We start from the raw sequence: 25,469 nt of genomic DNA, 5'->3' as shown, positions 1-25,469 counted from the left end.
TGATCTTATGACTTTTCAATTTCTTCATCACTTGCGTCCATTACTGGGGCAAAACTGGACTACTCTAATGTTGAATGGTTGTGCATGAAATTGGAGTGACATCAGTCCATCATTCACAGCAATATATCCAGTAACAGTTTTGCTGATATCCTTGTTGACAGTGAAAACCACTCCATTTCTTCTTTCATGTGACCCAAGTAGTAGGTGGTGTGTTCCCCTGAATAAGTGTTCTAATCTGATCCATTTTAGTTCTAATCTAATCCATTTTAGCTCATTAATCTCTAGGATGTTGGTTTAGATGATGCATTTCCATCCTTTCTACATCATCAGCTTCAGCAACTGGACTTCCTGAAGGCTTTGCTCTAGCTGTGTCTCACACACAAGCTGGTATAATTAGTAAAAATGATCACTTTACTGAGAGGGACACAAAGTCAAACAAATCAAAAGATGAATTAAAAGATAATTAACAAGACTAAATCATAACAACTAGTTAGTCATTATGATATTTCTTTATTTGAGTAAACACAATTATCAGTTTCTTAGCAGTGTAATAAGCTGCAGTTAGTACACAAATAATGAGTGAATAAGCTCTGAACTACTAACAACTAAATGATCAGTTTACAGAGCACTCAATAATTCATTATTAGCTACTTCATTAGCAGTTATTTCCAAAAGTAATAATTAAAGCTTACAGAACAGCTTATAGAAGCCCTTTTCTTAGAGTACACAGTACACAAAGATCAGTAATAAATGGGTATGATATGGTCAAAGTTTGGTAAAAAATTGTACTATGCTAAACATTACATAATAATTTTATATTTATTACTAGATATTAAGTGATTAATTATGGTGGTAACAAGTTGGTGATAAAATGATATAACAGTTGTAAAAAAAAATATTAAACTAAAAATAATATGTAATAAAATGGAAAAACATGGTAACAAAATCTAATTATCCACACAAACAATAATTTAGCAACTATTACAATAAAAGTGAGTAATACTAAAAGAAGTCCTTTTTGTAGCCTCTTTTCTATCATTTTATTCATTTGTTTATCTATTTATTTATTTATTTATTTATTTGACATTTCCTGCAATAGCCACCAGATCTTACAGCGTAATATCTGGGTAATGAACATATCACCCCATTCTTATAAATCTGTTATTCTTTCATAATATTAGGCTTTTTACTGCAAAAACAGTGAAGTAGTTCTGCTGAAATGATGTGGTTTTATTGCTGTGAAAATGATAATGTACTAGTTTTTTAACCTGTTATTTATTTAAATGGTCAAGTGCAGTGTGATGAACAGACAGAATTACAGTCTGTAATTACAGTGAAACTAAAGGTTTTATAGCTGTAAAATGTAAATTCATTTCTTTTAATATTGTTTCTCATTTACTGCATCTCACATCAGGTGAGAACATCAGTTCTTCAGAATAGTGTGAATAACTGCACTGATATTATGACTAAATCACTGTATTATAATCACTGGTGGTTGTTCTATTACTTTTACATAGTGGCCCACCTACAAAGTGTAGTTACTCATGAACAGATGAGGTAAAAATACTGAGAATCAGGACTGAAAACACATCACATGTTCCTTTTGTGTCACCTGTTAACAAAATACTGTTACTCTACTGCGAAGCTCAGATCTGGTAACAGACTCAGAAAGAAAAAAGACTCACACCACACCACACACAGCTTTATACAACACGGTTATCTTAACTGATCTCAACTCACCTTCATTTATTAATAAATAGAAAATTAGCATGTGATTTTTAGGTGAGTACAACATGGTACCATTATTTTGTCATTTTATCAATTCTGAATTGGTTACCGCTACAAATATTAACTTATATTTAATAATAACTAGAGAAATAGTATGTAATTTTTATGTAAGTACATTGTTGCAATAGCATTACCACAACATTACCCAGTCATTTCTGATCTGTAAATGGTGATCCCAATAACTAATAAAAAATTAGTGTTTAAAGATTTTCTAGCATAATATTATCAATTCATTTATGATCTTTAATGTAAACTGTTACAAATTGTTCTGTCACTGATTTCAGGTATACATTATATGTTTTCATTTAATGTGGAATTTTTATTTTAGGGAATTTTCATTTCCTGTCTTTCTGTCCTCGCGACCAAGAAGGATAAGCAGTCTGATGTTCGTGTGTGTGTGTGTGTGCGTGTGTTTCTGTGTGTGTTTGTGTGTGTTTCTGTGCAACTAATCATAAAGACACGTTCCTATGAATAAAGGAATAAATAAAATAAAATAAAACTACAAATCTTACCTTTCACTGTGACAGTAACAGTATTGCTCTGTTGTGATGACGTGGGTCTGTAATCACTCTCTCCTCTACACCAGTACTGATCCTGATCCTGATCTGCTGCTGATCTGATGGTGAAGGTGTTTGTCTGAGACTGACTGACTGCAGTTCTACTGCTACCTTTATACCACTGATATCTCCAGTCACTGTAAGACTCCATCTCACACTTCAGAGTGACTGACTCTCCAGTGAACACAGGACTCCATGTGGGTTCTACAGTCAGTGTAGCTCTGGGTAAAGCTGTGGAAACAGATGAAAGGAGAGAAAATAGTTTAGAGTGTAAAATAGTCCATCAGAGATTTAACACTCCATTTTAAAGATTTACATATTCTAATTTAGAGAATTTATTTTTGGAGATTTCTAAAGATTTTTCAAAATTATTTGTTCTGAGGAAATAAATCCTCAGAACAAATAATTCTCATTCTAATTCTAAGTCTATAAGCAATATAAACATGTTATTGTTAAATAGCAACACACAGAACACACCTCCACTCTTTCCCTGTGAACAGCACCATAATTAAAGATAAAAATAACAAGTGGGGAACAGAGCATTTGCTTAGGTAAACTTGTTCATTTATTACTAGTGATGTAACTTTCAAATCAAACACCTAAAGTGCATCAGACCCAGTACACTGCAGCTTTAGACTCCTACAGTGTCTGTCTGAGAACACTGCTTTCAGATGTACTGTAGATACTCTTTATAAAATCATCTTCAAATGTGTTCACAGACGATATTAAAACAGCAGCACAACACACTGTGTAGTTAAGCTGTAACTGAAATAAATCATCTGAGAATCAACAGAATAAACTTGAGGGTTTATCTTCAGTGCTTTTCCTTTTAATTAATCAACATGAAAGATTAATTACATTTGAACAAGTCAATATATACTTATTAAGCATTAGTTATTACTTATTAACCATGTACTCAGTAATTAGTAACTGACTGCACTGTTAACTGATCATTTTGTTTGTTCATAACTAACTAGTACTTCTGTGTTAGTTCTGTTAATTGTCTGTCAGTTAATCTACTGATTTAACATTGTGTTTTTCCTCCACTGGGCACTGTTGTGTGGAACACAGTCTTTGGGCTTTTCTGGTCACTTTCCTTCACCTCCACATATTCACATGCCTCACTGTACTCATGGGTGTCTATATATGTTCACCATTAACTACTACTAACTTCACATTACTAACCACTAATTACTACTTTATGTGTCTTTAAAAGTAAAGAGGCAATTTTGATAAGCATGAAATATTCACATATTTACAGTATTTGTACACTCTTTTCTTAATATCTTCCATTTGAAAGTGCCAAAGTGGTTCTTTTTAAAGGAATGCCATAGAAAACCCATTCTTGCATCCCTTAATCACCTGTGATTGAAAAAGATGTTCAATTATTATTATTATTATTATTATTATTATTATTGTCATCAAGTATTGATTCAGACTCCTGGTGACCATATTTATAGTGTTACTACAGAATATCCTGACTACTGTTTGGGTCCTCAGGTTTCTGAATGGCTGGTTCATGATTCCTCTGATTGTTGTCGATCATTCTCTTCCTCTTTCACCTTCAACTCTTCTAAGCATTATGGTCTTTTCCAATGAATCAGATCTACTCAGTGTTACGTGTAAGCACATATTTTGTTTTGTTGTTTGTTTCTCACGATCTTTCTCTGTCTCTTCCTCTACAGGTGTGCCAACTACCATCGGTCATGTAACCAAAATTTCTGAGCAATCAAAGGCCCAGCTGGTGTTATCAGGGGAGGAGCCTAAGCCTTTAAAGGAAGCATTAGAGATGGCTGAGAGGGCTTATACACATGTAAGCTATGTAAAGAATATAGTCTATTTGGTTTTGGTGAACTCCATGTGCTGATGTCCAGGTGAACAGATGTCATTTTGGTTGCTTGAAATCTGTATTAGGAATGAAAAAGTCACTGTAATCACAGAAGCTCATTAGCTGTTCTCTTGCTTCATTACTGCTTCCAAGGCCATTTTGTCCGACTGCATTTTCCTCCTTCACTTTTCTGACCTTCGCATTCCAGTCTCCCACAAACAGTAGTAGGTCTTGTTTGCAGGTCTTGTCAATTTCAGCCTGAGTTTGATCACATAAATTTTCAATTTCTTGCGTCCATTACTGGGGCATAAACCTGGATTACTGTCATTTTGAATGGTTGTGCAATAAATTGGAGTGATATCATCACACAATGAAAACAACTCCATTTCTTCTTTCATGTGACCCAAGTAGTAGGTGGTATGTTCCCCTGAATTACAGTGTTCTAATTTGATCCATTTTAGCTCATTAATATTTATTTATTTATTTGCCATGATTCATACTTCATACATTACAAGTTTGGTGGAGGAAGGATGATGCTATGGGGTTGTTTTTCAGAGGTAGGTCTCGGCCCCTTAGTTCCAGTGAAAGGAAATCTCAATGCTTCAGCAGACCAAGACATTTCAGACAACTCTATGCTTCCAACTTTGTGGGAACAGTTTGGGGAAGACCCTTTTCTGTTCCAGCATGACTGAGCCCCAGTGCACAAAGGAAGTCCATAAATGCATGGCTGGTTGAGTTTGGTGTAAGAACTTGACTGGCCCAAACAGAGCCCTGACCTCAACCCCATCAAACACCTTTGGGATGAAATAGAATGGATATTGCGAGCCAGGCCCTCTCACACACATGTGCAAGATGAGCTGTATACTGTGGGAAGAACAGTTCACACAAAGATTTCCTGACTCTCTCTTTAACGTGAATGTTTTTGGAATTCAGTAAAGACTACATCTGTACAAATCTTTCTTTGATTTCCCTCCTGTATGGTGCATATTTTTGACCTGCCCTGTGGATGAATGGAAGGAGAAAAGCCAGTATGCAACAGCCTGGAATGTGGCTTAGCTAATCAATCAAATTATGAGAGACTTTTGGCAGGCACACGTCTGTATATTACATCACTGTAATCAAATATTGATAATAGAGTGGTCTCAAAAATCCTTTTTCTAGTACGCACTGGGAAACACATTTTAGTTCGATACAGCTTCTGTCACTGTATTAACTAGCTTACTGACATGATATTTAAAGGTAAGTTCTGCATCCAACCATATGCCATGGTACTCGTATTCTGTGACCCTTTCAATTCTGGATCCCTTTAGGGTAGTAAACTTGAGTTAAAAAACAAATTAATATAAGTTAAAATCAAAATTAGATGTTCTGGAAAACAGCATGAATTTAATTCTCCTCACATTTAAAACTAGTCAATGCTCATAGAGAGCAGTTTGTAAGGCATCAAAAGAGCACTTTGGTTTTTTTCCACCACTGCTTGTACAGAATCAGTAGAACAGTATAAAGCTGTGTCATCATGTGTCATCTGCATGTAGGTGTACTTTACAGTCAGAGATGGAGGTGGGAATATCATTAATGTATATATTAAATAAGACAAGATTTAGGGGATGGGGTGAAAACTAAAAATTATTTTGACTGAAGATTTTGTTATTTGTATGCACATTTTCTTTTATTTGTGGCCACGATTCCTGAATTCATTCCCATGATTAACAAATCATTTTTTTCATTTTCTTTTAACTGTCGACGTATTTATTTATTTTTTTTTATTTTAGTTTTTTATTTTAATTTCATGCTTTCCTTTTTAATGTGCACACATTTTAAGTGTACTAGATACAGGCCATTTTATTTGTCCTCTGAAAAGTAGGCTAACAGCTCCCTAAAAGAGTCTGAGGAGTTTTAACGAGCTTACCTCTGTACATTATCACCTTAATCTAAGTTCATTAAAGCTCATGCTCATTAGGTCTGATTCTGATTGGGGGTGTTATGAGGACACTGTAGCTCCTTTTCACGGTGAAGCATCAGAATCATGATGTCTTCATCTGTGTTAAATATATTCATTAGAAAGTGCAGTTGAGTGAAGGCTGTGGTTGTAGTTTATTGTCTTCATTTCAACGCAAAACTGCAACTGCTCTGATGCAGCCATTTGCTGATTCTAAAACCTTGTTGTGAAGAGGATCTACAGTGTCCTCATAACAGCTCACATCAGAATCAGACTTAATGAGCATCTCTATATGTTATCACATAAATCTAAACAAATCAAAACCCGTCAGGCAGTTTCAGGGAGCTGTTATCCTGCTTGTGCATAGGACAAATAAAATGACACCATGAATTTCTACACATCAGGGTACCTGGGCTACAAGTCTCTCCTCCTCATGCAGCTTCTGTTAAAATATTTCTCAATACTCAACAGTAAATTTGAGATTAATCAGTAGTGTAATTCTGTCGAATTAAGAGAAAACACATTCTAGCCAGGACTACAGCAGTGGCAGTAACTTTATGCAAGTGCTGCTCTTATTGCTCACTTCCCCTCTGCCTCCTTAATTATCTGTCATTCTCTCTCTCCCACTCTCCAGCTCCCTTGATCCGAGTTGTGTTCATGTAGCAGTCAAATTTAAAGTATACTGTAAACGGATCAAAATATTCTTTGGCAGGTGTCCATATACCTGGGCAAATGCCAAAGTATTACTTATGTGTGGAAAACACTGCATTTTTATTATTTTAATATTTTAATGCAATAAGTTATTATTGCTTGTGATATTAATATATGTGCAATAACTATTTTTTAAAGTCTGTATAGATTCTACTACAGGAAATATGTAAAATTATAAAGATATATTTTGGCATTCATGTGAAATTTGGTCAGTCTGCAGTGAAGCTGCTGATGCCTTTATCTGTCTGCATTGCTTAAACCAGTATATAAACACATACTGAAACTGATCTTCTCAAGTTTTCTTGAAACCCACAACACAGATGATACAGTTATAGCAGAGGTAGACAGATCAGCTACAAGTACGTTATTGTCACTTGCTATGCAACTGCTTATTTTACTCTGACTATGAATCATATAGTGACCTTATCTGACCATACATAAAAGAATAAAATTTACATAACAAAATTCTCATCTTAAAATTGTATCTGGCCTTTCTTGATGCTGAAAAACCCACATGTGAACATACTGTAGATAATTTTTGGTCCTGGTTAAGAGTGATTACCCTGTTTAAAAGTTGTTCAAACAGGACTATTTAGCTTTAGCTCATGTGGTCAGTGTCTATGGAATGATGCATTGATGCCATTAGGGCTTGTAAGTGTGTTTTTAAAAGACGTTTAAAGATCTATCTTCATTGCTTCCTATGTGCATGCATAGTATAAACATTTTGCAGCAGAACATTAAAATGCACTTCAGTATTTCAAAGTACAAATAACAGAAACAATCTGTGACCGTGATGTTACTTAATTGGTACCAACTGGTACAGTCAGTGTAACAGCATCACTGGTCTATGAGTAATGTCAGTCCGATGACTGTGTTCCTTTACAGGTATAAACTTCCATATGTAAGACCAATTAGCATCAGATTTTGTATTTATTTGCCCCTGCATCACTGTGAAGTTTATTAGCCTTAAACCACTAATATTCCCAGCCATCTCCACTTTCTATATTACATGTGACAGTGACTGTCTCTCTGATGAACACAGGATCAGCTGGTTGTATTTTCACTGTAGCTTTAGGTCTCACTGTACAAACATGACAAATATTTTAGAAACTTTTGAGACTTTAACATTCTGTCAAAAGGTACATGTGAGTTTTGAAAATCATGGAATAATGTGAAATTTTGAATATTTATGGTAAGTGCCCCCATGTCATTCTAAAGTCAAATTTGTAGCAAAAAGAAAACAAAAAACAAGACATACCTTTAGCTGTAATCCTGACTGGATTACTGAGCTGTGTGTAATAGACTTCTCTGCGTGCTGCACATTTAAACTCTGCTGTTCCTTCATCAGACACTGTTACATTGACTGCGTTGGTGTCTTTATCTGCAGTATTCAGAGGCTGTAATTGCTGAGAGCCATTATACCAAAGAAACTTCCATCCAGTAGACTGCTTTACCTCACAGGTCAGAGTAACTGTGTCTCCAGTGTAGACAGAGCTCTGAGGATCCACACTCACAGTCAGATTGGGTTTTTCTGTTGATATGATATGATGAAGCTATGAGAGCTACTTCTTATAACACAAGCAGTAATTCAGTCATCCAATGTACTGTATTTTAGTAATAAATCTTTCTAATTTGTTTTTCTCCCTGTAAAGCACAGTTAAAATGTGCATTATGAGTTTATTATTCTTACTATCTTATATGTTTGAATATATATATATTTCTACTGTTCTATTCATCATGAAATTTTACACGATGTAAAGAAAGGCTGCTGTGCTCTGACGCTCCACCATCACTGCTGGTTTGGGATTTACTTCTGAGCTGCTTCCTCTTAACAGAGTCAAATGACTCATTTCAAGTTTCTAAATCACAAGTTTAGAAACTTTTCTTGGCTTTCTACAAAGAAATAAAGGCTATATGTACATACAGTACTGTCACTCACTATGCAATTCTATTTTGTCCTCTGATTACAAATCATGGAAAGACTCATTAGGTAATAATCATACATCCCATCCCCCCATATGCGAAAGACTTTTCATATTAAAAATACAGAGTAATTCAAAAAGTTTCATCCGATTTCAATGCACCATATTTTTGCAACCGTGAGGTGCCTAGGAACCAATCACATACCAATCGAAAGAGGGGGTCATAGAGTTTCTGACAGTCACCGGAAGATGGCTCCCTTCAGTCTGCGAGGAGATGGTGACCCCTGAGCAGAAAGTGTTTTACGTTCTTCACTTCAAAAAGTGTGAATCCGTAGGCAGTGAACCTCCAACAGCTCAGAGCATTCGTCACTGGTTCCACAACACTGGATGATCTCCAAAATCGCATTGAAAGAGCCGTGAGTGCAGTGACCCCCGACATGCTCAATCGAGTATTGGATGACTTTGACTATCACATTGATGCTGTCTGTACAGCTGGATAAGGTCATATTGAGCACTTGTAAAATTATATGCTCACTTAAATTTACAATTTACTGCATTGTTCTGTAATGATTTACAAGTAAAATAAATCATTTTGAGATCGGATGAATCTTTTTGAATCACTCTTTATATCCATCCTTTTCTGATGCTGAAAAAACCTACAGGTGAACATATTATAGATAATTTGTCATACTGGTTAAGAGTGATAATTCAGTTTAAGATTTGTTTAAAAAGCTTTACACTTTCATTTCTGCTTTTAGATCATTTTCTCAGTGTTTATGGAATGATGCTTTTATGCATCAGAGCTGCATTGGCATGCAGAAGATGATCATTTTTGAACAATGAGACATTGAAATGGACTCGTTACACATTAAATCAAGGCATATCTTACCAAACTAAAGGTTGTAGTAGGATTGTGAAAAGTGTAAAAAATGTCAAAGTAAATCTTACAGCAATTTCCCCACCAGCAATTTCCCAGCAGTGATTTACTGTTCATTTACAGCACCCATACTATATTATACAAGTACAATATTTTACTGTATTCATAAGTACTGAATTTCTAATGTACAGATCATATGTGCTCAAATGTGAACCCTCAGCTGCCTGAGGACCCTCAGTCTTACCATATTATGTAGCAGAGCATGTTACGATATATGCAAACAATCTACCTGGCAAGCTTTTAAAATAAAATCCTTGAACACTCATGTATGGTTAGGAGAATGATCATGATGATCATAATAACATGTTAACAAAAATCTCAAGTGAAATGAATTGTAGAAGTAAAAAGTATATAAAAAAAATGAATAATAACTAACAAAGCCACAAGGTTATACTGAGCAGTTCTAGCCCCTGTAACCACAATATTCAAAGACAAGCTTAAAACCAGACTTTGTCCACAGGTTAATTACTACCCTTTAATATGCTTTACAAATAAGGGATAATTACTGTAATATCCAACATTTTAACTTTTTTGACCAGAAACTGGACCTGCTCCTCCCAGAATGCACCATTTTTACAGCAAATTGTTATACTTAAGGAATTGGATTACTGTATACCTTTAGCTGTAAATTTGCATCAGTTCTTTACAATGTAGCCCCAGTGTTGGGTAATTATTTAAAAAAATAATCCATTCAAGTTACTAATTATTTCTCTCTAAATGTAATGGCAATACATTACTTTTACCTCCTACTCTGAAAAAAACATGTTAAATTTACATGATTCAAATGAGTACATTATTTCAACACAAATGAAATGTTCCATCAACTTAAAGTGAGTTAATTAAGTACTTACAAACAATCATTATACTGGTATAACATAATTCCATTCACGTAGAGCTAACACACACATTTGAATCAAGTAAATTTAAAGCAATCTTATTAAATCAACCTCTTTTCAGTGTAGAAAAAGGAAAGCTATCGCACATTATTTTACGTCTGTATTATTCTCTACCAAACTCTCTCACTATGTCGGCAGACAAGTTGCTTGTTTTATATTCACTCAAATGTCCCTCGCCCAGATTAAATGTCATTGTATTAGGATCACGTGTCAACTCTACTTTTTACACTAGATGTGAGAGTGACTGTCTCTCTAATGAACAAATGATCAGCTGGTTGTACTTTCACAGTTTTGGTCTCACTGTACAAAAATGAGAAATAATGTAAAAGCTTTTAGGACTTAAATATTTTGTCAAAAGATGCACACAAGCCCCTTGCCGGTAATAATGAGAAAACAGAAAACAGGACGTACCTTTAATTGTAATCTTGGCTGGATCACTGAGCTGTGTGCTGTAGTCTCCTCTGAGTGCTGCACATTTAGTCTTTGCTGTTCCTTCATCAGACACTGTTACACTGATTGTGTTGGTGTCTTTATCTGCAGTACTCTGAGGCGGTAATTGCTGAGAGTCTTTATACCAGAGAAACTCCCATCCAGTACACTGTTCCACCTCACAGGTCAGAGTAACTGTGTCTTCAGTGTGGACAGAGATCTGGTGATCCTCCCTCTTAGTCTGTTCATGTTCTTCTGTTGAAATTAAATAATGAAACTATCAGAGCTTCTTCTCAATTAACAACACAGTCAGGTCCAAAAGTATTTGGACAGTGAGTCATTTTTTTGTGATTTTGCCTCTCTACACCACCACAATGGATTTGAAATTGAGCAGTCAAGATATGATTAAAGTGTAGACTTTTAAGAATACTGCATTAACTGTTTAGGAATTACAGCCAATTTTACATAGTCCCTCCATTTCTACAGGCTCAAAAGTGTAACGGTGGAGGCAAGGAGGCGGGATGCAAATGTGAGTTGCTTTATTGAAATTAGAGCCCAGAGTAGCAGAGGTTTGAAAAACGGAGTCTATGACAAAAACAAAACTACAAGAAGAAAGCAAACAAGAGACAAGGAAACATCCACAAGTACATCCACAATGCAAGACAGAAACTGAACAAACACAGGAGTATAAATACACTGAGGGGAAACGAGAAACACCTGTTACTGAAGGGCAGAGCATAGACAGGTGGAACAGATAACAAGGGGCAGGACCAGGGAGGAGATACAGAACAACAACAAAAGCACATGGTAAAAGAAAACAAAAGGCACATGGCTACCATAGAGGGGAAGAAAGACACACTGAGAGGGACAAAGGGAGAATCCGTGACAAAAGTAATTGGGCAGTTTACTGAAAAGTAGTTTCATGGCCAGGTGTGACCTGGTCCCTCATGATTTTATGACAAATTATGGAGATAAAAGGTCTGGAGTAGATTCCATTTGTTCAATATGCATTTGGTAGCTGTTCATGGGAAGCTCTCAATATGCAGTCCAAACGGGTGTTGATGTAAGTGAAGGGGGCTGTCATTAGGCTGAAGAAAACAAAACAAACCTGTCAGAGGGACAGCAGAAACTGTAGGAGTGGAGAGGGATAGGCACATGATCTGAAGCGCACCACATCATTTGTCAAACATGGTGGTGTTACAGCATGTGCATGTACAGCTGCCAGTGGAACTGCATCACTGGTGTTCACTGATGATGAATTCTGAAGTGTATAGAACTTTACTTTCTGCTCAGATTTAGTTAAATGCTGCAAAAACTGAGAGGACGACACCTCAGAGTACAGATGGATAATGACCCAAAACATACAGTGAAAGCAACCCAAGAGCTTCTTAAGGCAAAGAAATGGAATGTTCTTAAATGGCCGAGTCTCACCTGACTTCAACCCAACTGAGCATGATTTTCACTTAATAAAGACAAAACTAAAGGCAGGAAAAAGCCACAGACAAGCAGCAACTGAAGGCAGCTGCAGTAAAGGCCTGGCAAAATATTCTGTTGCTCATTTTAGCTCATTTTAGCACCTCCACAGGGTAATTTTTGGGCACTGCAGCCATTCAATTTGTATGAGACTTCCTCTATTTTATTTGCAGTCATAGTTCAGGCAAGATGAGTTGTGCACGGACAACCACATTCTCCCTTTTATGTGTGAGCCTAGGAACATATATGCCTGTAACTTTATGAAATATTAAAACTTAAACTGTGTTAATAGTATCTTTCTGGCTAATAACTGGTTGTGCCACCCTTGGCAGTAAAAAAAACTGCAATCAAGTGTTTGCAATTTGTCTTTTAAATTGCTGTGGAGGTGTTTTGGCCACTCTTCTTTGCAGAATTGGAGGGTTTTCAAGCCTGAAATGTCAGTTAACATCTTGCCACATTATTATATATCTAAAGGGAGTCAAGTCAGGACTTTTGTTTATTTTGTGTGCTTTGATTCATTAACCTGCTTCCCAAATCGACTGTGCTTGAGCTTTAGGTCACAAAATGACAGGTGATCATTCTCTGATGAAAGTTATGGTTCCATCAATTATGACAAGGCTTTCAGGTCCTGCAGCAGCAAAGCAGCCCCAGACCATCACACTACCACCACCATGTTTGACTGTTAGTATGATTTTTTCATATGACTTCCACTGTGCAAAGTACAGTCTTAACTTGAATTTGTGAATACAGCGATAAGCAGTGTTTATTGACAATAGTTTCTCAACGTATTTTTGAGCCCATGCTGTGATATCCATCACAGAAACATGCTGGTTATGCACTGAAGAGGGTGAAACACCTAAAATTCTTGCAATTGCTCATTGAAAAACATTGTTTACAAACTGCTGCATTCTGAGTGAGCCTTGACCCATCCTTGCTCTTAAAGGTCTAGGCCTTTCCTGGACATTTTTCTTCATACCCAAGCATGATTGCATCACTAAAGATGTTTTTTGAACATTTCACAACATTCATAGTCTTAAATTGCCCCTCTACCAACTTTTTTTTTTAATCTAAATGAGCATATATTTCCAAAAACAATGAAGTTAAGTGGATAACCGTAGGTATAACTAACCTGTCTTTGTACTGTTCTTGTTTAAATATTGGTCAGTAGATTTACAAATCACTGCTTTCTGTTTTCTGGGTTTTTTTTGCATTTTACCTACAGTCCCAAACATTTTTGGGATTGGGTTTTAATATGTATAGCCCCTTTTTAGGTTGTTAATTTGTAGATAGTTAATATTGAGCTATTGTTTTTTTTTTGTTTCTTTGTGTATTCGGTTGCCTCTGTTGAGTATATATGAGTTCTGTTTATTGTAAAGATAAAGATAAACAAACTCACCTGACCCAGGTGTACCACTATCCCTGTGGACATCCTTAGTTTGTCCACAGTGGATGAGTAGAATCAGCACTACAGTAGGGAAAGAAACAGAGGGTATGATATCAGCTGGTATCACAGGTAGAATTAATGAACGTGAAAAAGCCCTTTGCAGCTGAATTTGTGGAATCAGTTCAAGTCAGAGAGAACAGTGGTTTTCAACTCCAGTGAAGTATTATTTCTTAAAAGAAGCTAAATTATCTGCCAGTGTAGTGAGATAATTTCACTCTAAGAAAATGTTTAAGTAAAAGTACTAAATAAATTATATAATCTTATTCTTACAACAATCTCAAAATTACCAACTAGTAATTAGGCCTAAATTGTTTCACAAGAACAATGGCCCTTACTCATTAAAGCTGCATACAAAATACCACAGATTTCACCACCTTTAATGACATTCAAACTACTCTGCATCTAATAAAACATGGAAACAAGCAGAGGTTTGATCCAGAAGTCGAATCAGGTGGCTCACGAGTCAATGGCTGTGCTCATAGGTGGAGTCAAGACAATGAGTGCACTGCTCCCCCAACTGACCAAACTTTATAGTGTTAAAATTTGGACAATGTATTTGTTTTGTGGCTGTGATTGTGTTGTGTGATTACTTTCTGAAAATAACATATTTGAATGCCATGTGCCCAAACTATTGTTGTTATTGCTTTTTAAAATGTTTTTATTCTTGTTATTAGTATTATACATATTCTTAATAGTTTTGGTTAGTTAAGTGCAAATCAAGCTTTTTTTTAGGTTAATAAACTATTACTTTTAACTGTAAAGACACTCCTACCAGACAGAAATACAGAAACACCAAAGTTCACCAACCTGATAAAGAACAAAACCATCGGTCAAATTTGTGTGCACTCCTATTATGATCAGATTTGACCATACACAACTTATCCCTGATGAATTAAGGCCATTATTCATGAATAATTAGAGTCAACGGAAGATTTGTTAGACGCGGAGAAATTATAATAAGAAATATAAATACTTTACTGCCTGCAATACTTTGAATTACTCTGTTTGCTGCTGGAGTTTTGATTCACTCTTCTACAACGATTTTTTTTTTCCTGGTTGATCACACATCGGCAAACACATCGGCAAATTTTAATGCACAATTTCTAGATATTTGCTGAATTTAACATATGGGGCATTAAATAAAACCTAAAAAATGTTACCTGAGCAAAAGTTATGTTGCATTTCATAGTTTATTTCTTCCAATATGTTAAAGTAGAAACTGCACTAAAATTTGCAGAAAACTTCAAGTGTATTGTCTGTAGAGGATGAGTTAAATCAATTTCACTTAGAAATCTAATTAAAAAGTGTAAGATACCGAAAACTTAATAAATGACTAATAATTTATACATACATATAAACATATATATGACAAATAACGTAGAAAACGTTTAAGACTTAAATCTTTTGTCAAAAGATGCATGTTACCCCCTTGTCCCCAACCCCCCTTCTAAGGTCAAATCGGTAATAATAAGAAATTAGAAAACACAGACGTACCTTTAACTGTAGTCTTGGTTGCATCACTGGTCTGTGTGCTGTAGTCTCCTCTGCGTGCTGCACATTTAAACTCTGCTGTTCCTTCATCAGACACTATTATACTGATTGTGTTGGAGTCTTTAACTGCAGGATTTTTGTACCAGAGAAACTCCCATCCTGTAGACTCCACCTCACAGATCAGAGTAACTGTGTCTCCAGTGTAGACAGAGCTGTTTTGTTCTGTTGATATGACATAATAAATGTTCTTAAATGGCCGAGTTTCACCTGACCTCAGTGCAACTAAGTATGCTTTTTTCTTACTTTGTTTTTGTTTTTTGTTTTTTTGTTTTTTTTTTACTTACTGAAGACAAAACTAAAGGCAGAAAGACCTACAACCAAGCAGCAACTGAAGGCGGCTGCAGTAAAGGCCTGGCAAAGCATCTCAAGGGAGGAAACTCAGCATTTGGTGATGTCCATGGTTTCCAGCCATCAGGCAGTCATTTACTTAAAAGCATTTACTGCCTAGTGTTAAAAATAATCCTTGTATTTACAACAGTTAGTTTGTCCAATTACTTTTGAGCCTGTAAAAAATGGAGGCATTATTTGCTGATGCATCTTTTGCAAAGTGGTGAGCCTTGACCCATCATGCCCCTAAAGGTCTAGGCCTCTCCTGGATATTCTTCTTCATACCCAAGCATGATTACATCACTTAGGAGTTTTTTTGAACATTTCACAACATTCCCCATCTTAAATTGCTCCTGTCCATGGACATGTTGCAGGCCTCAGTTTCAGAGTGTATATTTACAATAGAAAAATGAAGTTGAGGTAAAACTAATTATCTTGTCTTTGACTGTTTTGGAATTATGTTTGTATACATCGTCCCTGTCTTTTGTGTATTCAGTTACCTCTGTTCACAAGTAAGGATACACTTGCTTTACAATTGTCTGCCAGTGCTCGTGGACTTGCTCTAATGAACAGAAGATACAGTTGCCATCTTTACATTACTAACATGGGCTAGAAAACAAGATCATATCAGATCAGTTTTAGTATCACTCCACTGGCTGCCTGATTCCTTTAGAATAGACAAGAATAGACTAGAATAATTTTCCTACTAGTTTTTAAATCTCTTAATGGTTTAGCATCTTCATACATTTCTGAGAGCTGATCTTCAAGTGCAAGCCTTCTCCATATCTGATACTTGAAACTTAAAACGAGCAGAGAGACAGCATTCTGTTTTTATGCACCACAGATCTGGAACACATTAAAAATAAACATCCATCAGGCTCCTTCTGGAAGTGTTTTTAAAAAAACAGTTAAAAACACATTTCTTTAGTTTAGCGTTTAATTGTCATTGTTTTCATTGTTTTTTTTACTGGAATATTACTTTCTTGTTAGTTGTATTCTTATTATATATTTTTTTATACTTTTATCTTGTGCATTTTAGTTATTGTTTCTGCTATTGCTTTTATTTTATTGCACTTTTATCATTTATTTGTTTTCTACCTCTGTTGTTTTTAGTTTGTATTGTGAAGCACTTTGAGCTGCATTTTAAATGTATGTAAGGTGCTATTTAAATAAAGATTATTTTTATTATTATTTTTATTATTATTATTATTAGTAGTAGTAGTAGTAGTAGTAGTATGGCATGAATTCTTTCTCTAAGAATAATCCAAGGACTCACTTCTGTTGAATGTAAAGATAAAGATAAACAAACTCACCTGACCCAGGTGTATCACTATCACTGGTTTCTGTGCCTTCTGATACATCCTGAGTTTGTCCACAGTGGATGAAGACAATCTGCACTACAGTAAGGACAGAAACAGAGGATATGATATCAGCTGGTATCACAGGTAGAATTAATGAGCCCGAAAAAGCCCTTTGCAGCTGAATTTGTAGAATCAGTTCATGTCAGATAGAACTGTGGTTTTCAACTCCATCCAGGTGACTCACAGTTCCAACTATGTTCTGCCCCAACACACCTGACCCAGCTCTTCAGGTAATTATCAAGCCCTTGGGAGCTAGATCAGGTGTACTAGGAGCAGAAAAACAATACAATGGTGGGAAACACTGAGACTAAGAGTTGAGAAAAACAGAACCATGCTTGAGGACATTGTTCTTGACCAGGAAAGAATAAAAATGTCATAGAAATTCTGTTTTATTCAATTAATTTTTAAAAACATGAACAGCTACGCACTGTTCTGTTAAATAATGCTTAATTTCTCAACATCCACATTTCCATTGCAGCATGTTTCTTGACTGGTTCTGAACTTGTTATTGTCAGCGTGTGCACATTAGTTAGTTGATACTTGTGAAGATATAATTAGGGTTGATGGTACACACAAATTTAACAAATGTTAAATAATGAGTGTTAATTAAAGACATTATACACAAAATAATTACAAAGTTTCATATAACTGGTGTATCACAGTCCTGTTTGACATGTGAATTGTGTTAAACTCCACCGTCAACCTCAGTGACTGGACAAAGGAATAATATTTATATATTTATCTCACAGACTGTCAGGAGTCCTGACTTTCCAATACTTTCCAATGGAAGACTATTGTTGTCCGTATTGAATACATCATTCAAACATTCCCAGTGTAGGTTGGAAATTGTATGTGAACCCTTAGATTAATGAGTTCAACAAAATCTAATTGGAATCAGAAGTTAGCAAACCTGGAGCCCAATCAATTAAATCAGATTGAAGGTGTGGGTTAGAGCTACTTCAGCTTATAAAAAACCCTCAAACATTCTGGGTTTTCTGTTCACTAGAAGCATCTGCTGATGTGAACTACGCCTCACAAAAAAGGAGATCTTAGATGACGTATGATTAATAACTGTTGATCTGCCTAAAGCTACAAAGCATTGCAAAGAGTTTAGGTATTCATCAGTCTACAGTTAGACAAATTATCTATAAATAATGACGATTCAGCACTGTGTCTACTCTGCCTAGAACTGGAACTGGGCGCCCTGCCAAAATCGCTCCAAAGGCACAACACAGAATGCTCAGTGAAGTAAAAACCATTTAAGGTGGAACAGTAAAATCTGAACAAGAAGCTGACGAATAGGCCATGATCTCTGAATGGTGGCATGTGTGGTGAGCCCTCATGTTTGTTGTATTCCCAGAGTACTTTAGGTTTATTTTGAGACACTCCTGGAAAATCATTCATGTCCTTTGTCTCTGCACTGACTGTCACGTCTGCTGACCTCAACAGCAAAAAAAAAACTCAGCACCATCTAGTGGACTGAAAAAGCAAATGATTCTGTTATTCTACTACAAAAAAGATGAATTCATATTTGCAATTTATATAATGAAATATTGATACTTGACTATGTGTATCAGTATAATAATAACAATTTTATTTATTTTGAAATGTATTTACTTATTTATTTATTTACTTACTCTTAATTTTATTAACTTTGAATAAGTAAATAACTATATTTACAATATTTTGTATATCCAACAAGTGTTTTCCTGTTGTCCCTTAATGGAAAAGTAGATTACTGTAACAACTCAAAACAAAAACAAAACAAACAAAAAATATTGCTGAAACGACTTAAAGGTGATTCATATACATATTTTATGTGCTTTAAAGTGAATCTACAGCAGTCTGAGGACTCTTAGCTTTACTACATTAACATGCAAAGATACAGACAAATACAACAAATCTATCTTGTGAGCTTCTGATAGCAAATGCTTGAATGTTCTCACATATTGTTACATAGTTAAAAGAACAATCAGACTATTGTTCACAACAGCGTAGATCTGTTATTCCATCACACCGTGATCTGACCATCACATTACAGCAGTTCCTGCACTGATACCATCATTAAGACTACAAAGACTGCAGTAACCAAATGTCTATTAATTATAACATCACAGGATAAACTAGTTACTGAAACACAAACACCATCATGGTTAGAATAACAAAACATGTAAAATCCATTTAAATATATTTGTGGTGGGAATAACATTTTGAAACAAAACAACTCACATAAAACTAATTATTTAGAGACGGGCTGTTCTAGACTGCAGAAAGTACTGCTTACTTTCTCAAAAAGCATTATAGCTATTTACTTTACAATCCAACATTTTAGATTGTTGAATTGTAGATATCTCACTAGCTCGCAATGAATTTCTGACATTAGCAGGCTATAGGTATTATTTGCTACTTTACATTCAGTTTGCACTGGTTAACATAATTTAAAATGAACTCACTTAAAGTAACACGAGTCATCAAAAAGTATTAATTAGAGTGAGTACAGATATATGTAACCATGCATTTTAAGGAAATTAGAAAGTGAACAATTATTTTCATTATTAGGAGTTACTTGCCTTCTTTCATCATACATTACAAACGCAGAGTGCGCTCCTGTACACAGGACTTGGGATGCATTCAGCTAAGAAAATTATACTTTTGGTTTGGGCAAAGTTTATGAACAATGTAAAACAATGAAATGTTTTTATTTTTAAATTTGAAATGGAACACAGATCCATCCCGAAATCCTGAGTGTTTAGGCTAGTGGAGTCAAATTTAACACGTTAAAGCGATAAATTGCTAAGACCAATATTTTTAAGTATGTTAACATATTTTCATAACTTGACCCTTTAACCGATTTGTAGTTCCAGCCTGTGCTGATCTGGTTGTGCACTGTTGCGATGACTACACCACTGCAGCCCTCTTGTTCAAATAAAGCTTTTCAAGTTTCATGGATGGATCTCTTGATAAAAGGTATTTCCAGCTACCGTCATGCCATGAATTTGTTTTTCACTGAAGCACACAAAATAAAGTATCATTCACAAATAAAACACACTGCCGATGCTGGAAATACCAGTAATATCAGTAACATTAACATTAAAGGACATGTTCAGCAGAATACACTGGACAGAGCTCACAAGAGAATTATAGATATCAGACAAAATACAGAATCAACAAACTAACAAACTAACAAAAACAAAAGCAAACAAAGCTAAAAATCCCCTTGAAATAAGATGAATAAGAGATCACAATCTTGGAACAGTTGAAACATAGAGCCACTGCTGTTCTCACTGGACGGCAGTGGTAAAAATATGAAACTGTGTGAATTCTTTTCATCTTCATTATGTTATCATGGGAATTTATGTTAAGTATCAAACTGCCTTTTTATTAAGTTGATAAATAAATTCACAATTTTTATTTTGTTTATTCACTCATATAGCCATAACAAAATGTACAGTTTTTTTTTTAAGAAAAAATCTTTCTTTAGGTTTCAACCAGAAATAAGACAAATGTGATCTCAATTTATGGGAAATTCAGATATTTTTCAAAATTTCTCTGCAATTAAGCTGTTCACAAAACTGTACACAGTTTCAATCAGTGTAATGGAAAATGCTCCATTCTACAGAAAGTTAACAAGTCAGAAATGTTCACAGTGGTGATGACAGGAACCAGGAGCTGTATAACAGAAACTTCCTATCTTTTTGTCTTAACTTAACTTAAGATCTGACAAGTCAAGATAAGATATTTCACAAATACGTATTATAGAAGCAAATCTTAATTTAGGAATTAACTTAGGAAAACTTAACTTGCTCATTTGAAGGTGACAATCAACTCTCATGTTACCTAGCAACTGACCATTTAGCCAGACAGCTGGCTACTGTTACTGATGTAGAAAGGTCAAACTAAACTAAAGTGTAATAAACTGGAAGCTATGAATATTGTATCAGCGCTTTGTGCTGTTTATCAGAGCGTCACTGCTCCCAGTTTCAGTTTCCCAAATGGTTTAGCCAACCTTGCTAACATTATTCCTCCTAATAAGCAGACACACGTTCAGCTCTGTCTCCTCATTATTCACCACCATGATTGTAATACATTATCTTTATTTATTAGTTTCCAGCATCGCCTCATCAGAGCTCTGCCGGAGGAAATGTCAGCAGAACATTACGATCTGTTGCGGCAAAATGGTGTGTGCTGGATTAGCAAGGGCAGAGTGTTGGAGAGAGGGGTGCGAATTACAAGATGAACTTTGTTCTTTTCTAGACAACTCACAAAGCCAAAAGGCTCGCACCTTTTTGAATCTTCTGAACGACAGCTAAGAAGTGCCATATGTGCATTTTTTATGTGACATCTCACTGAAATCTGCTGAATTTCTAATTGCAGGTCAAGTACCATGCCGTACCATACTGAGGCAGCTGGCGCTTTCTCGGCGAGCCATTCCTTTGTTTTGTTTATTTCTTTTCTTTTGTTTATTAACCAAGTTATCCAACTGTAGTGTCATATTTAGCCAATAAAGTTTACTTTTGATTGAAGCATCCTCTGCACGAGTGTCTGTCTCTTCCCTGCATTGGTCTGTAGACTTTAAACTAAATCTAAGTTACTCTGACTTCATGATGTTATGTCTTGACATCTTGGAAAATCTAACATTTTTTAAATCTGGCCACTGGTTGTGAAAACACAGAACCCATTCTGTAGCAAGAGATTGAAGCATTTTTCTGCAAACTGGCAGGCAACATGAAATTTAAAAGTATACGGTGTCACTTATGTCCATCTCACAAGACAGGACTTGTGATCGTATTCAGTCCTAAAAGTCAAACGTTTGAGAATATCAGGAGGGTCTGATCACTCCAGAGTCTGATAAGAGAGCTAAAGACTGACCTGTTGCTCCTCTTGCACCACTTAATCATCCATGTTGTCAATCAGTTCTGATCAAGCTCCCAACCAAGTACATGAAGTCAAATTTTATAAACCTGGAGGGAACAAATCCATCAGCCCCCTCCCCTGACACCCCTCCACACTAAGCAAGAATGCAGTGAAGACAGACGTTATGTTAGATATGGACAAACATAATTTCTCCTAAATGCAAATTAAAAGGAGGCTGAGTTTGTAGAAAAGTCTCCAATTTGACATATTTTGGGTTAGCGAAGCAAAGACAGGGGTAAGCCAGGACTGTTAATATAATTTAAAGTAGAAACATTCAGCTAAGCCAGCTAGTTTGGTATTAATTTGCTAGTTAATGTACTTTTATTTATATATATATATATATATATATATATATATATATATATATATATATATATATATCCTATGTTAAGATTATATCTTATAATATTATTAATATCTTAATATCTTATAATCTTATTATATAAGATTATAATGTTAGGCCTCTTCCCTGTGAAACAAGCCTGGTGCTTGGTGCTCTTACAGCAGCACATGGCTTAGTTAAAGACTGACTGATGATTTAACCTCAGCTATCATTACTGAAATATGTTTTCTAACAGAAATTCAAAGACAAACTCTGCTCTGGTGAGATTATTATGACTGCAATGTAACCCATTTTACTATCAGAGATGATAGAGATGAAGACCATAAAGATGAGAGCAGAGGAAAAACACAGAAAGACAATCCCACCCCAATTTGACCTAAAATAGTGCCCCTTCTAATGAGCTTTACATGCTTAAAATGCTGCTTTCCAAAGCCTGCGTAAAACTCAAAATTGCCCCTAGAGGGCAGGCGTAGGTTTATTGCATTCGTAATTATATAAAATGCTATAAAAGAGGAGGCAGAACGCACTCATGCCCTTTTTTTGCCTGCTGCTTTCAATTCACGTCATATGGTAGCATCAGCACCAACTCTAAAATATGCAGTAAAATTAGCTTAAAGTCAATCTGAAATCAAAATGCCATATTGTTCCTTCATGTCCACTGTCACATTAAACAAAATTCATTGTGTAATATCATTCAAAAGATTCAAAAATTCTTGTTACTCCATGATCTTTGATTGAAGTGTAGTGATTTCTGCTTGCTTCTAAATGCTGTCTGACGTTTGACTGCATCATTGTGTGCCAACAGCTGAGAAAAACTATACTAACTCACAATATCAGAGAATACATTTTATTTATTTTTTTCCTCTGGTTTTGCTGTGAAACAGACAAATTCTCCTGATCATCAGAGTCTGACTCTATGTTCGTTCTGGAATGCTCACTTTTCACGATCCAATAAAATCTTGAGAAATAAAATTGTGTCCCTTTTACAGTTATTTCCTGCTTTCCCGAGTTTCACTTGAAATACGTCACGTTAAAGAAGAAAAATGCTTTCTGATTTCCGTTTCACATTGATTGAATTTCACAGGGAGCTGAGACGAAATGTTCACACTATAGAAGCATGTAGTATGATATCAAAATCAAGACTAAAGGCTTCCTAATCACCAGTTTCTTATTTGAATTTTCCGTTCCACCTTAAATAGACCAGCAGTTACATTATAAGCACCTGTACAGCTAACAACAACAGAGATGTCTTAGAGGAGGAGACTAGTCACTGGTTGAAATGGAAAGCTTGTAATGCTCAATTTGAATAAAAATAATAATAATGATAAATTTTACTGATGAACTAAATGCAATTGCTGGGTGAATGAAGTGTTTAAATATTGCATAGTGACTGTGTTTACTTAATAGGGCATTTATTAGAATTAGGACTGTTCTTGGTTAGTGTAACAAAAATTGACTTAAAATCAGATTTGCATACAGGATCTCAGGGTGTTAAAATAAATGTGTCTATAATGGATTTTCATGAAAATATCATGAATTTATACAGACGTGCCCTCAAAAATGTCCTTTAGAAACGCCTCAGGCCCCGCCCCTGCCAAATTCTGTGCATGCCACTGAGCGGAAGAGAGATAGATAACCCTTCAGGGATGATGATGGAGAGAGAGGGAGAGAGTAACGTGAGTACACACTTTTACTTATTTGATCTGTGTTGTTTAAAACTACGGATGAAAAAGCAGTTGTGTGTGTGTGTGTGTGTGTGTGTGTGTGTGTGAGAGACAGAGAGTGCCACTGCTTTTTTGCTGGTACTAAATGGTATAAATTCTTCAGCAGTATGCTGAAAACGTGGCCTTAAGGAATGTCCATTAATAAGCATGAATGCTAATTTAATTATAGAACATGTAGACTCTAAAAAGCAATCCTGGTCCTGGAGATCTACCTTCCTGTGGAGTCCAGTTCCAGCCATAATCATAATAATCCAGCCACACCTGCTCCAGTTCATCAGCTTCTTTAGAAGTTCTTGACTGGTGGCATCAGATGCATTTAGATGTAGGTTGGAACTAAACTGTGCAGGAAGGTAGATCTCCTAATTTTTGTGTTCAACTGGCTGAAAATGTTGTGTTTAACTGATGAAAATAAATAAAGAGATAAATAAATAAAATCTCCTTCACACAAAATAATCCCCATCAACACAACCACCCCCCCCCACCCCCCTAATCCATTAAACAGGGCTGAGCTATGCCCCCGATGTCTTTACATCCTGGCAACACCCATGGCTAGAACTGATTGCTTTTGGGAAACCTACTTAATAATGTTAATGGCTGCTTGCCATGGTACACCCAAAGTAACAACATTGTATCTCCCTCATTTCAATGACATTTACATGATAACTACACATATTCCCCCTTGTCGCTCAGACGACAAGGAGCAACCAAGTTACAAGAATAAGTAAAGCACAAATACAAAACCTGCAAAAGATCCCAATTAGCTGTAGCTCTTCAAGCAGACCACTATCTCTACTCAAAAAGTTAACACTACATAGCAAAGCAGAGTTTATGCTCATAACCCTCTTCACTCTGCACACTGACATCAGCATGAAAGGAAAGCTTGTTATCTAACTGAACTACATACAGTTACTGAATCACACAGAAGCTGATCACTCAGAACCTTCAGACTGAATATTAACACCTTCATACAGCAGCTCTCACTCTAATGAAGACATAGAGAACATTTACTCACAGAGTATTACAGAGAGAGACCTGAACTCCATACTGTCCCCGTAATGACTGACTGACTGAACAATGCTCTGTGTTCAACATTCATCACTTCCTGAGAGAGAGAGAGAGAGAGAGAGAGAGAGAGAGAGAGAGAGAGAGAGAGAGAGACACAGACACTAATTTACACTGTTCAGGACCAAAAGAGGAGCAACTCTGCGCTGCATTGCATTTATATTGATAAATTATTAATTAATGAATTAGTAGTTTAAATACATTAAAGCAGTAAATGATCACTACTTAACTACCACAGTATGACCACTGAAAGAAACTGGACT

General features: G+C 35.7%; 1 protein-coding gene across 2 annotated transcripts in view; it reads right to left on the bottom strand.

Annotated features, from left to right (window-relative positions):
* Window positions 1-25,258, bottom strand: part of LOC118801190 (basement membrane-specific heparan sulfate proteoglycan core protein-like) — a 76,361-nt gene extending 51,103 nt beyond the window's left edge. The window contains exons 1-7 of one of the 2 annotated variants that reach the window (XM_036561363.1): window positions 25,157-25,258; window positions 17,116-17,199; window positions 15,419-15,637; window positions 13,877-13,945; window positions 10,990-11,262; window positions 8,082-8,354; window positions 2,301-2,576 (exon numbers count right to left, since the gene is read on the bottom strand). In XM_036561363.1, the coding sequence (XP_036417256.1) occupies window positions 2,301-2,576; window positions 8,082-8,354; window positions 10,990-11,262; window positions 13,877-13,945; window positions 15,419-15,637; window positions 17,116-17,199; window positions 25,157-25,187 (1,225 nt within the window). In that variant the 5' untranslated portion in view covers window positions 25,188-25,258. The remainder of the gene's footprint in view (window positions 1-2,300; window positions 2,577-8,081; window positions 8,355-10,989; window positions 11,263-13,876; window positions 13,946-15,418; window positions 15,638-17,115; window positions 17,200-25,156) is intronic. The other variant, XM_036561364.1, reaches the window with a different exon arrangement.
* Between the last annotated feature and the right edge of the window lie 211 nt (window positions 25,259-25,469).

The sequence above is a fragment of the Colossoma macropomum genome, unplaced genomic scaffold (genome assembly GCF_904425465.1).
Source record: "Colossoma macropomum unplaced genomic scaffold, Colossoma_macropomum, whole genome shotgun sequence".
Lineage (NCBI taxonomy): Eukaryota > Metazoa > Chordata > Actinopteri > Characiformes > Serrasalmidae > Colossoma > Colossoma macropomum.
Note: the sequence above shows the minus strand (reverse complement) of the source record. Positions and strands in the feature narration are given on the sequence as shown.